The 13,790-nt window shown below is 38.9% G+C and overlaps 2 protein-coding genes across 3 annotated transcripts; one reads left to right on the top strand and one right to left on the bottom strand.

Moving 5' to 3' along the window:
• Nucleotides 3,524–10,532, top strand: LOC18789662 (auxilin-like protein 1). 2 transcript variants are annotated; one of them, XM_020555217.1, is made up of 8 exons: nucleotides 3,524–4,589; nucleotides 5,058–8,775; nucleotides 8,870–8,936; nucleotides 9,060–9,157; nucleotides 9,244–9,309; nucleotides 9,391–9,480; nucleotides 9,920–10,096; nucleotides 10,274–10,532. In XM_020555217.1, the coding sequence occupies exons 1-8, from the start codon at nucleotides 4,255–4,257 to the stop codon at nucleotides 10,307–10,309; spliced, it is 4,587 nt and encodes a 1,528-aa protein (XP_020410806.1). In that variant the 5' UTR covers nucleotides 3,524–4,254; the 3' UTR covers nucleotides 10,310–10,532. The 2 variants fall into 2 exon arrangements, with proteins under 2 accessions (XP_020410806.1, XP_020410805.1); XM_020555216.1 differs by having other exon boundaries at nucleotides 5,055–8,775.
• On the bottom strand, nucleotides 10,580–13,522 carry LOC18788820 (ornithine carbamoyltransferase, chloroplastic). The gene is made up of 5 exons (XM_007223156.2): nucleotides 13,227–13,522; nucleotides 12,376–12,710; nucleotides 12,037–12,168; nucleotides 11,672–11,947; nucleotides 10,580–11,051 (listed from the first exon to the last, which is right to left on the bottom strand). The coding sequence occupies exons 1-5, from the start codon at nucleotides 13,438–13,440 to the stop codon at nucleotides 10,869–10,871; spliced, it is 1,140 nt and encodes a 379-aa protein (XP_007223218.1). The 5' UTR covers nucleotides 13,441–13,522; the 3' UTR covers nucleotides 10,580–10,868.

Raw genomic sequence — 13,790 nt, 5'->3', positions numbered from 1 at the left:
TGTAAATTAAGATAACTACTCATATGCATAATCATTCACAAACTTAACACATATTGTGAAAAACGATTCACATCAAAAAAGGAGAGAGTTAATTTGTGGATCACACATTTAACATCCCCCATTGGCATTGCTTCGCTTGTAGACATGACCGTTAGATTCCAGTCATATTAAAATGATTGCTTGTACTACTAGTAGGCAAATAACCGTTGGATTTTATAGTCGCATTCAAATGAATAATGAAAACCAATTAGAAGGAAAATGTGCTTTTGTATCCATCATTTCATTCTTGTTTATAAATCAACAAAAAAGTCCGAGTTTCATTGATTACTGAATTATAAGGCACCCTACAGCTATTCACTTTTAGAATAACTACTGTGGTATTCTCTGCCTGCGACAATAACTTCTTTCTTTATGGGATATGCTTAGTTGTTGGTAACTTGTGGACCTAAAATACTAAAAAGTTATTTAAATATTTGAATTATTGGGAGTTTCTTTGCCTTTGCCCTTTTTCATTCTTTTTCCTTGATATTATTGGTTTTGGGAGATGCATCGAATGTTCTACATGGATCATCCAACTCCCCAAGTTGCCTCTTAATTTAATAAGTCACAATTGAATGTTTTGCACCATAATATTTCTTATATATAATCATTTGTTTACACAATATATATTTCTTAGTGTGGGCATCTTCTAATTTCATTATCAAAACGAGGTCAGCCTTCAATTGAAATATTATTTTATTTTTTCCTTTTGTTTTCTCCTTTAAAAAAAAAATATTATGAGATAATCTTAAGAAGGATTCCGAGTCTCTGCATTTAGAGAGTACACATTTATCCGTATTTCATAAAATCTCAAACATTTAAATCATCTAACGACTTAAAGCAAGCCAAATCAACTAAATATGTTTTTGCTTTTATTAACAATAACGGCATTCATTACTCCTTGTTTTCTCCTCAGAACCAATTTCATCGTCACTCTCAATCTTTTCCTTCTTTTTTTTTTTTTTTCTGATGAATAATCAGAAATTCCCAACTCGATCTTCTGAAACACCAACCCATTTTAAATCACCAAGCCTGCTTCTCAACCAACTCTGTAATTTACACAAACAGAAGGCCACTTCCACAATACCAATTTTCTAATAATCTTCATGATCTCAAATTGAAAGTTCTGTTATGGAATAAGGTGAGGGGATCTACCATCATTATTTTAAAAAAGAAAAAGAAAAAAAGATATGAGTGAAAATAAAAATAAATAAATTGTTTTTATAATGAAATGAAATTGAGGATATGGAGGAGGATAGAAATATTGGGACGTGGCCCTGGAAGCTGATGACAAGCGCTCATGAGGAGGATGAGCAGGAATAGGAATTAGATAGCTCAAAATGAGGAAATCTGATAAGTGTTGGAAGATGGATGCGTAGTCCTTAATGGAGTTACAGTAATGATGAGGATTATGGATATTGCAGTTGAGAGACGGAGGGACTGTTACCGTTAATTTTTAAAGAAAATTACAAATCTATCCTCTAGTTGATGTGGCTTGCTTTAAGTCGTTGGATGATTTGAATAATTGAGATTTTATGAAATGCGGGTAAATGCGTATTCTCTAAATACAGAGATTCGAGATACCAATTGGTGTACTATCTCTCTAATAAAAGTATGAACTATTATATTGGTGGGCACCACCTTTATTAGAGAGATGATACACAAATTGGTCTTTATAAATGCAAAAAAAAACTTATATGAAACAGGATAACACTGTTTTGCTATCCTCGTCCAATCACAGAATGTCACATGGAAAATTTATCACAAGTGGTATACTGTAATTGGCCAAGATAGCGAAATAATGCTATCCCCGTTTCATAGAAGTGTTTCTCTTAAAGATGGTCTCCTTAGTAGGAGAAATTATAGAATACTACGATAGTATGGAGAAACATTTATATGAAACGGGGATAACACTATTTTGTTATCCCTTGCCAATTATAGTATGTCACGCGTGATAACTTTTTCTCATGACAAATTGTGATTGACCGGGAATAACATTGTTGCTATCCCCGTTTCATACAAGTTTTTTTGAATAATATGATCACGTGGTACATTTTATACATGTGTTATAATATGGGTGGACGACATAGTTTATTTTCCCCCTTTTAGAAAATAATATCAATAAATATTCACTTATATTGTAACACGTGTATAAGATGTAGTACATAACCATACTACCGTAGTATTCTATAATTACTCCCAAACATGAACCTTTAAAAAAACCATATAAAAGTAAAATTCAGTGTTTTGTTCGCTGGGAACGTTTCTTCGTGTTAAAGAGTCTTATCTGCTTAAGGATGACTCTTCTACTTGGAAATGTATATGTATGGTGCCCAGCTTCTTAGACAAGGTATGAGTTGGAGGCTTGGTCGGGGTGATAATGTTTTGTTTTGGAAGGATCATTGGCTCTATGAGGGTCCGTTGTTGCACCAAGAAGGTGTGCTAAATGCTGTTGAGCATGATTGTACAGTTGATAGCTTTGTTAAAAACAGATGGTGGGATATTGATAAATTGAGAGGTGTAGTGACTGAAGAAATTGTTCAAAAGATTATTAATTTTCCTATTAGGGCTGGGAGTAATTTGCAGGATACTCAGATATGGAGTGCCACCTCTGATGGGATGTTTCCAGTTAAATCAGCCTATGGTCTTCTATTCAGGAATTATGGGAGGGCTGATCTTGGTTTGGACATCCTTTGGAAACTTAGGGTTCCTTCCAAAGCTAAAAATTTTCTTTTGGCTAGTCTTACAAGGGAGAATTCTAAAAAATGAACAACGTGCAAGAAGGCAACTAACTAGTGGCCCATCTTGCAGTTTTTGTGATGTTCGGAATCTATTGTGCATCTTTTGAGAGATTGTCCTAGAGCTAATGAGGTTTGGAGGGTTGTTGGCCTGCCAAGCAAAGTTTCTGCCCTTGCTCATGCTGATGTTAAGCCTTGGCTTATAGGTAATCTTGGTGCTAAGGCAATTTGGGGGGTAGGAATCCCTTGGCACACTATGTTTATTTTTACGTGCTAGTTTAATCATAAGATTTTTATTGAGCATGAGGAGTTGCCTAATTGTCCTCAGAAGATTATTCAATTTGATGTGAATGATTGGCTTCATTCTATCAATTGTGTAAAGCCCAATTCTACTAAAATACAGGTTGAGCTTGCTTGGGTGCATCTTGGGATTGGAGCTTTTAAATTAAATGTGGATGGTACTTGTAAGTCTTGTTATAGGGCTATTGGTGTCGAGGGTGTTATCCGTGATTCCATGGGACATTGGGTTGGTGGTTTTTCTGTGAATTTGGGGACAAGTTAGATTTTGGAAGCTGAGCTATGGGGGCTGTTCTTTGGTCTGCAGTTTGAGGGATCTCTAATCTTGTGATTGAAATGGATTCAGCTTTTGTTGTGTATCTCATGAAGAATCCTGATACTATTGGAGGTCATCCCCTTGCTGGTCTGTTAGCTAGCTGCTGGGATTTTATGAATTTGCTCAGTGATTGTGATCTTCAGCATGTCTATTGGGAGCGGAACTATTTGGCTGATTGTCTTGCTAATGGTAACTATAATATGAACTTAGGTGTGTGTTGGTTCGAATCGGTGCCTCTTTGGCTGAAGCTGCTTTGGTTAATGACAGGATTGGGGTCTCTAGGCCCCGTTTAGTTCATGTGTTGTAGGTTCTGTTTGGAGTTGTTTCTCCCGTGTCATAATTTTTTTTTTTTTTCTTTTTGTTGATAAGCTACCAAACAGACCCTGCCATGATGCCATCAAAGATTGTGTCACACATTTGTTCGACCGATCTTCCAAAAACACCCCAAATTTCTGTTATAATACCAAATATAACCCCTGTGTCGGTGTCGAAGATTTCGTAGTGACGCGTTGGACTGGAAACAGCTTTCTCCCACGCAACAGTAAAGAGAGCCAATCAGTATTTCGATATCAGGGAGTCTCAAAGCTCACTGTTTTCATCACACTCACCGGATACGCCGGTCACCTAGCCGATCTTTTGATCTAAATCGCCGATTAAATTGAGCTCCGTAATCTGACAGTTAGACCGCATATTTTCCCTCATTTTCCCGGAAAATTCACTCATTTCATTTCTCTCATCCAGTATTCTCTCTTCTTCTCCGTGCTCGTGCTCGACTCTTTAGATTTTGCTCTGCAGAGAAAGAACACAGAGAGGAGAGGAGGAAAAAGAAAACATAGTGCGTGCTTCTCACCTGCCAGTCAATCAATGGAGTACCAAGCTTCGTCCGTGGGTCTCTCTCAGAAGCTCTCCAACGGTCACTCCATATACGACGGCGTTTTCTCTTCCCCTGCATCTAAGTTTAAAGTCTCGGTTTTCTCGTCCCGAGTCGAAGACTACACCGAGATTTTCGGCGGTTCTGGTGCTTCGCGAGGCTCGTCGATCCCGGTTCTTGAAGTTCCGGAACTCCATGAACGAAAGGCTTCAGTCGATGTTCGGAGCTCGAAGCTCGATTATTCAAATGTTTTCAGTGGCTTCGGAGATTCGGATTTCGGAGTGCCTTATGAAGAACTCTTTGCGGAGCCAAAGAAAAGGGGAACAAGGTACATTTACTCTCACTAAGTTGTATTTGAGTCTGCAAGTTCGTTTCTTCTTCTTTTTTTCAATATTTTATAATCCGGCATGGAAATGAGTGATTTTTTTTACAATTAAGAGGGCTCGTTCTTTGAATTTTCATTCTTTTTTAGTATTTATGTTGCTGTCATTTATGAATGCCTTGCATTTAAATGTGGAGGAGGATTAAACAAGAAGGTTACAGTTGAAATTGAACCATTAAGAATTTCATGCTCTATTTAGTATAGGAGTAATTGTCCAGAAAATAGTCCAGAGCAAGAATCAAGAGCTGTTCTTTTAGATATTGCGCTGTTTAATCAACTTTATTCCCCCTCCCCTTATTGATATCGATGATTACATCCACTGGAAATAACCAACAGATCTCATCAAAAATAAAAACAACTTTTACAGCTGCAAAAATTCACCTTTCTGGTGTGTTTCTTCCTTTATTTTAGCAGGAAACCAGCTGAAAGAAGGGCCCCTTCAGAAGAGATAAATCCTTCTAGTTGCGAGGGGAATGGTGTTTTGTCTCATGAAGCATCTTATCCATCATTTGATGGTGCCAAGAAGTTCAACATGTCATACCATAAAAGCAACCATAGAAGCAAAAGTTTTACAGGTGGAACAATGCTCCATGCTGTTCCAGCATATGCATGTTTGGTTGATGAAGTCACTCCTGTACGCGTGACTGAAGCTGATAAACCAGTATCCAACAAAGAAAATGGTGCTTGCCTTGACAGTAGTTTAGGTGAGAGAATAATGGACTGCAACCATTCCATGAAGGCCACGAGAGACCACCTAGCTGGTTATGCTAGCAAACAGACTTCGGGGGGAGGTGCCAAGGTGCAAAACAATTATGATCAGGAAAGATCCAGTTCAAACGATGAGGTATTTAATGCATGTGAAATTGGGGAAGGACGAACTCGTCCTTCAAACAGGCCACCAATTTCAAGTTTGGTGTCTGAGGATAAGGTTAAATTTGAGAAACCAATGGCTTCTACCATTGGGATTTCTAAAAGGGATTATTTTGAAGGTTCTGACAGTGTTCCTTCACCACCGTACTTCGATGAGGAAGTAGACACAAATTCTATTGCCGCTGCCTCTGCGGCTGCTTTGACAAAGGCAATACAGGAGGCTCAAGCAAGGATTAAAATGGCGAAAAATTTGAAGGAAAGAAACAAGGCTGGTCTGCAAAATCATGTCAAACTGCGGTTTAACAATGATACAAAACTTGAGGTGAGAAAGGGTGATAAATTTGTAGACAAAGCAAGCATACCCAAAGAGAGGAAGACTCAGGAGTTACATGAAGAAGTGGCTGTTCCTGTCCATGTTTCTACTGGGCCAGAACAATTAACTGCAGCATTTGAAGATGTGGATAAGATTTCTGGTGCTAAGGAAGCTGGAGGGGAAACACAGGAGAAGGAATCTAAATTAAGTCAATCAGGTCAGAGGCAGGAAGAAGCTGATGTATCAGAAGCAACAGAACGGTTTTATGAATTTGATGATGCAGCTGAACCTGATGTCTCAGAAGCAGCAGAACAGTTCTATGAATTTGCTGACACAGGTGAACCTGATTTATCAGAAGCAGTAGAACAGTTTTATGAATTCTCTGACTCAAGTGAAACCCAGGCTATGACATTAGAGCATGAAGAAGCCAACACTGCAATAAAAGTGACGCAATTTGTGGATAAAGATGAACAGGAGAAGAAGAAAACAACCATGGAAGCTTTTGAAACCCCACAACTAGGTGGTGAGAGTTCACAAGCAGCTGAAGTAGAAGAAAACAGAGAGGTAGAAAAAATATTTGATGCAGATGGAGGGCAATCTAAGTATGAAGAACATTGCAGTGAATTTGCAACAGCTCAAAAGGCCTTTGATCAGGAAGAAAATGAGAAGATACAGGAAGCTGCCATAGATCATGAAGAGTTAGGGAAGCTTAAAGCTTCCCATGTAATGGAAGAATATGAAGAGAAACCAGGAGGGCTTGAGAAACAAAATGGAGACAACAAAAGGCTTGAAACTCAGGAGTTACAGGATACTAGACATGTGAAAAGGAAATTGATGGCTCAGGAGCAGGTTGAATTTGAGAAGATAGGCAAGGAGGCTTGCAAGCAGGAAGAACATGAGAGGGAACAAAGAGATGTCCACAGGGAAGAAGACACTGAGAGGAGCTTCAACAATGATAGTGGCCAAGAAATCATTAAGGAGACACCTAATGACTTTAAGGATGAGGAAGATTTTGAGAATGAGAGGAAGTCTGAAGGAAATGAGAAGGTTCAAGACACCAGAGAAAATGAGAAGATACTTGAATGGGCTCCTTGTCAGAAGAAAGAGGATTTAAAGAACCAAGATTGCAAGTTAGAGACAATTAAGATCCTATGTGAGCAGGGTGAAAGTGAGGACCTAAACAAAAAAGAGGCGCCCACTAGTCATGTAGAATACAACAGAGAGGTAGAAGTAACTCCGAAGGTACCTGCACATGAAAATGATGGAGGTAGAATAGAAGTTACTGAAACTTTAATTGAACTCAAAGAGAATGGGAGCCAGTCAGAATTGGTTGAAGAGGATAACGGCATGGTAGAGAAAGAGATACATGAAACAGAGGGATTGGCTCCAGGTGTCAAACTTCCTGAGATCCTAAAGCAAAAGGAAGATGCAACAGAGATCCATTCTTCTGACAGAAATGGAATATCTGCAAAGAGAAATGACATGGGATTTGGCGAAAATCAAGATTACCAGTTTGCCAGAGAGCCTGAAATAGTCTTGAATTTAGGAAAGGATGTTGAAGAATCTGGAGATTTGGATAAGGATATGATGGAAGCTGAAGTTTCTGCGAATCATGAAAAGAACAAGATTAATTCCAAGTCTTCACATAGGAAAAGATGGTCTGATATAATAGACGTTTCTGAAACTCTGATTAAACTCAAGGAGAATGGGAACCTATCAGAGTCGGTTGAAGAGGAGAATGCCGTGGAGGAGAAAGAGATATGTGAAACAGATGGCTTGTCCCTGGGTGTCAAACTTGCTGAGATACTGAAGGAAATGGAAGATTCAATAGAGACCCATCCTTCTGACGAGAATGATATAAATATAAATAGAAATGCCATGAACTATTGGCAAAAGCAAAATGACCAGCTTGCCGGAGAGCCTGTAGTATTGTACAATTTAGAAGAGCATGTTGAAGAATCGGAAGAAATCAATAAAGATACGATGGAAGCGGAAGTTGCTGTGAATCAGGAAGAGAGCAAGAATAATTCCAGGTCTTCTCAGAGGAAAAGGTGGTTTGGTGATGGGAAAAATACAGAAGTAGCTCAGCTTTCTCACATGTTCAGAAGAAGAGGGGGAAATGTGCTACTGGACCATGAAATGCGGGCAAGCCTATGTACAAAGGAAAATAAGGAGAGGCATGAAAAACTGGGGACAAACCAAAGGTTAGAAGAAAATGAGGAGAATCAACAAGCAACCTTGACAAAAGAGAGTGAAACCATTGATACTTCACTGAAAGAAGTTGAACAAGAAAAAAGTGAGAATTGTCAGACAACCTTCACTGCGGAAGAGAGTGAAACCGAGCATAGTTCACAGAAAGATGTGAGAGAAGGAAAAAACGAGAATCAAGTGACCCTAACAACACAAGAGAGTGAAAACAATAACACTTTGCAGAAAGAAGTGGAACGAGAAAGAAAGGAGAATCAACAAGAAACCCTGACTGCAGAAGAGTGTGAAACTAGTGACTGTTTGCAAAAGGAAGTGGAAATAGAGAAAGAGCACCAGATACAAAAAGCAAATGCAAAAGGGAGGGAAAGGGAAAGAGTAAAGGAGAGGAAAGCTGTTGAAAGAGTAATCCGTGAAGCTCGTGAAAGGGCATTTGCTGAAGCCCGAGAAAGAGCTGCTGAAACTCGTCAAAGGGTAATGGCTGAGGCCCAAGAAAGGTTAGGGAAGACTTCTGGACAGGCTAATGATATTTCCTTAGCTGAGAAGGCTTCAAAGGAAGCCAAACTGAAAGCTGAACGTGCTGCTGTGGAAAGAGCAACTGTAGAGGCTCGAGAGCGTGCCTTAGAAAAAGCATTATCCGGGAAGGCTGCCTGCGAGGCAGGAAGGCAGACTAAAAGGTCTTTGTCTGATAAATTTTCTGGTGCTTCTAGAGATGATGGACTGAAGCCTGGTGTTTCTCCCTTTGTGAGTATTTGTTCTATTATGCTCTATTCTTACCAGGTATCAAGAAGCTTGTCCTGTGGCATCACAAATTAATGGATATTAAAAATTCTTGCAGGATCCAGAGTCTAAAGGTTCACTCCCTTCAAGCACGTCAAGAAACCCAAATTCTTCAAATCACAGTGGTATGTGATATCGCACAGTGCTATCATCATAGCTTTCAATTATATTCCTTGATTTCATAGTTATAGATATTTTACTACGTAATTCTCTGCAACTTCTGAAAAATTATGTTTTCCTTAATGAAGATCCTTACTCTGCTGAGAGGTCTGGTGGAACTAATGGTGAATCAGCTCAAAGGAGTAAAGCTAGGTTGGAGAGGAATCAAAGGACGGCAGAACGTGCGGTATGCTTCCTGGTCTTGCTGGGGTTTTGAATATACATTGCTGACCTGTAACAAGCTTGCTTAATGTTTTTTCCAATCTCCTTCAGGCCAAAGCTCTTGCGGAGAAGAATATGCGTGATCTTCTTGTACAGAAAGAGCAAGCAGAGAGAAATGTAACTCTTTTTGTTCATATGTAATTTTTTTGCTGACACACGAAGTGCTTTCTCACTCTTGTGAATACAATTTTATGTCAGAGATTAGCAGAAGCGCTTGATGCTGAGGTCAAAAGGTGGTCAAGTGGGAAGGAGAGGAATTTGCGGGCACTGCTTTCAACACTACAATATGTATGTGCCAGCCTTTTTCCTATTCATGTTTGGTATTATACCTCCTGCTTCTACAACTTTAGATTGTTTTGGGATATATATTAAATAGCATTTGGATTGTATGTAAAAGTCCTTTGGAAATTTCTAGTTTTATATTAGCCCATCTCCTAATTTGATTATCTGGTGGAGCATGCTAGTAAAAGCATGGAGGTATCACTCTCTGCCTACTCACCACTTTAGTTTTGTCTAATTTGGAAAGTGCTATGATAACCACGTAGGGAAAACTCGAGGATGTTCAAATGATGCTATGTTATATGGTTGAATGACATTATTATTTGATTTCTCATGATGAGAAGTTGAATGTCATTGGCATTGCTTTTAGGTTCTTTTGAGTTCATCTACATTGAAGATTCAGTTGTATCATTAGCTGGTTTTAACTTGATGTTTATATAACTGGCAGATCCTTGGCCCGGATAGTGGTTGGCAGCCAATTCCCCTGACGGATGTTGTTACAGCTGTGGCTGTAAAGAAAGCTTACCGTAAAGCTGCTCTCTTTGTTCACCCAGACAAGTTACAGCAACGGGGTGCAAGCATCCAGCAGAAGTACACTTGTGAGAAGGTGTTTGATCTTCTAAAGGTGCGTTGCTGATCTTTTTCTGTCCTTGAATTTGAATATGTATGAAATTTAAGGAACCATGCGTTCAAGCTGAGCGATGAGACTTGAAGCTGGATTTAATACATGTAGTAGATCTTTCTCTTCTCCTTTGAAATGATATTCTTATGTTCTTTATGGTTTGTGTTGTGTTGTCTCCAGGAGGCGTGGAATAGATTCAATGTGGAAGAGAGATAGGCTGCTGCGGTCGTTTCATCTCGGAATAAATAACATTATTAGGAAACCGATTGTAGGCTGCAACTCAATCAAACAGTTCCGCTGCGCAGGGCTCTTTCAAGATTACGAGCTGCCGGCGGGTGTCAAGCTTATCTTAATTCTCAAAAGAAAATAAAGATATATCCTCTTTTGGGCTTGTCTTTTCTTTCGTGGGTCAGTAAGATAGTATTTGCTTTGGGTTGAAGTCTTATACGAAGGAGAAGGAAATAAGCAAATATCTGACCAACAACCTTGCAAGAACAAAATGGCATTCATAAACTGTTCCTTCCAAGTACTTAAAACTAAACACAATGCGTTTAAGTTTGCATCCGACTGGTTCCATCCACGCCACAGAGAAAACAAGAGTGTACAAACCCGAATGAACAAAACTCTGCACCTATTTAAGCTAAAAGTATCTCTAAACTTAAAACCTCCTTATATTGGTTTAAAAAAAAAAAAATAAGGAACCTTCTTATATTGTTGTGAATGCAACTGGTACACAAGGCACTTTCTGACTTCCATTACTGGGGCTCATATGCAATTACGCCCCAAGCAGATGAAGCATGACAGCATTCTGTGCATGCATGCGATTCTCAGCTTGTGGAAACACAATTGAATTTGGAGCCTCAACCACTCCGTCAGTCACTTCCACTCCTCTTTCTGCTGGTAGACAATGCATGAAATAGGCTTTTGGCCCTGCTATCTTCATAAGATTTTCATCCACCTGTAGTAACAGCACCAAATATAAGTCACATACATAATCAAAATTGGCTACCGACTGAACGAATATGATAAAACCTATTCCATGACACATCCCCTCAGAAACATATGGGTCATGCAAATACAATCAGTGCCACTTTATTGTTATTATTTCTGCCAGTCGTTAAGTAGAATGATGCATCACTACGCAAGTTTTTATTTGTAGATCAAACCAATCCAAACTGAGATCTCAAGACGGCCCCAAACTCAGGCCAAAGCACTGCATGTGCGAGCTCAACAGCAACGGACTCCTGATATGGTAGATTTGAACTATGTAACTTCAAGTGTCAGTGACAGACTTTCTGTTTACATCAGCTACAGATTTCACTTTCTCCTAATACAAGATAGTTTTCCCTTATTTTGGATTTAAGGATCTAACCTCAAATCTGAAGTATAGAGTTTGAATGTTTATCAAACCTGATTCTAACCAAATTAGAATCTCTGCTATTCTTCCTCATTCTACTACTTCAAACATACAAACCCCTTTATATGGAAGCATGCATTTTCTTGCGATGACAACAGATTCATACAAAGTTTACTATGTTGGTATACAATCCATTGAAAAGGTTTTGAAAAGCAATATACCTGAAATCCTTGGAAAACTTGATGGCGATATGCAGCCTCCTCCTTTTGCCCCATGCTGGCCCACACATCTGAGTACACAACATCAGCTCCTTTGACTGCTTCCTTTGGATCATTTGTGATCTCAATCTTGCTGATGCCTGCCTGTTGCGCCTTCTCAACTGTTTTCTTATCTGGTTCAAAACCTTTGGGACAGGCACAAACAAAGTGGAAAGGAATAACCGAAGCCATCAACAACCAAGAGTGAACAACGTTGTTTCCATCTCCAACATAGACAACCTGAATTTGTGTAGAATTTTCAATCAGAAACTATAGAATTCTAGGATAACAAATAAAACAGTATTTAGCAAGCACAACAGTGGACCGACCTTAGTTCCTTCTAACTGACCAACGTGTTCGATGATAGTGAGGACATCAGCCATAATTTGGCAGGGATGGTTGTAGTCTGTCAAGCCATTGACAACAGGTACAGTTGCATATTTAGCCAAGTCAAGGATATCCTGCAACAAACAGGTAACATAAAAGCCTCTTTTATGTACATTACTATCAAGGGGAAACATTCACAAGTTTCCATGATAAAACTTGAACACACGGACACAACATTCGCCATAAAAAATACTCTAACCTGTCCGAAACAGAACTCTAACTAATTTACGTAATATTATAACCTTTTAACAAATTACAAACATAAAAACTCACCACAATACCTGATGAGCAAAGACACGTGCCATAATAATGTCATTATAGCGAGACAAAACACGTGCCACATCCCGAGTTTCCTCCCGCTTACCCATTTGAATATCATTAGGTCCTAAGTATATTGCATGACCTCCTAGCAAGAAAAACCCAGTCTCAAATGAAACACGTGTTCTCATAGATGGCTTTGCAAAGATCATAGCCATAGTCTTCCCCTTAAATGGGAGATATGTCCTCTCTCCTGATTTTAGAAGTGCCTTGACCTCCACAGCTCGATCTAAGATCTTTAAAATGGTAGATTTGTCAAAATCACTTATGTGCAGAAAATCCTTCAGTTCTGCTTTTGCTGTAAAATAAATAAACAGGGAAAGGGGGAGTCAGAAGACAACTGATATTACTGAGCCATATGATCATGCTATAATTTGTTTTGAAGTATCATTCTGGCACCAAGTCACCGCAGTCATCCATTCATCTCAAATGTGGCTCTTTGATTAATACAAATGTGGCTACACAATCTCTCACATAATATTGGAAAATTTCTTATCAGCCCCGCAGTTCCAGTTGCCTCATGTCTAATTTTCAACCAAAAACCCTAATTTCCAACCAATTTGATATTCACTCACCAGGTACACTTAAATGCCTACATTATCCAAGAACACCACCATTTCATTATCTTCGAGTATGAATAAATCCCAAGTAATAATTCAATCACTGTACTATTGCTATTTGTATCACATTTTTACAAAATTGTTTCAACACAGTGTCTAAAACCTTAATTTAAGTGTATCAAGCGAAAGCACAGCGATTATCTTTTACTTAAGCTAGTAAACAGTCAGATTAAGAACCAGAGACGAGCATTGACCTTTTCCATTGTCTAGGGACGAAGGTGGAGAAGTAGCAGAGGCGGTCTGGCACGAAATTTTTGGGAGTGTCGCCGGAGAAGATACGCAAATGCTGGTGAACTTGCCGGAAAATCCAGGCGATCGACGGAGATTCTGGCCAGAGAAAGAAGAAAACGGAGAGGAAAGAGAGAGTTTGTCTGATCGGACCAAAAGGTGAGAAGAAATCGCCGCCATTTGCTTTTGGTGGGAACAATCGAGCTTAGCGTATGTGCTTTTTTTCAATTTCAGGGATTTTTCTTATAACCACGACGGCAACGGACCCAAAACAACCACGGGGCTTTATACCAAAAAAAAAAAAAAAAACTGAAATTACATATACACCCTCCAAACAAACAAAATTCCCACCATAACCAGCACCAACAACATGATATTATCATAGCATTTTTTTACTTTAGAAAAGGCGAAAGGGAGAGAAATTTTTTAAAAGAAACTAAAATGGACAAAATTGTCTTTATTTATTTTTGGATTTCTTAAGGAATTCTTTACATTTGCATGTTTTTTGTTTGAAAATTGAAATATTTTTT

Source organism: Prunus persica, chromosome G1 (genome assembly GCF_000346465.2).
Source record: "Prunus persica cultivar Lovell chromosome G1, Prunus_persica_NCBIv2, whole genome shotgun sequence".
NCBI classification, from domain to species: Eukaryota; Viridiplantae; Streptophyta; class Magnoliopsida; order Rosales; family Rosaceae; genus Prunus; species Prunus persica.
This window is presented reverse-complemented; position numbering and strand designations above follow the sequence as displayed.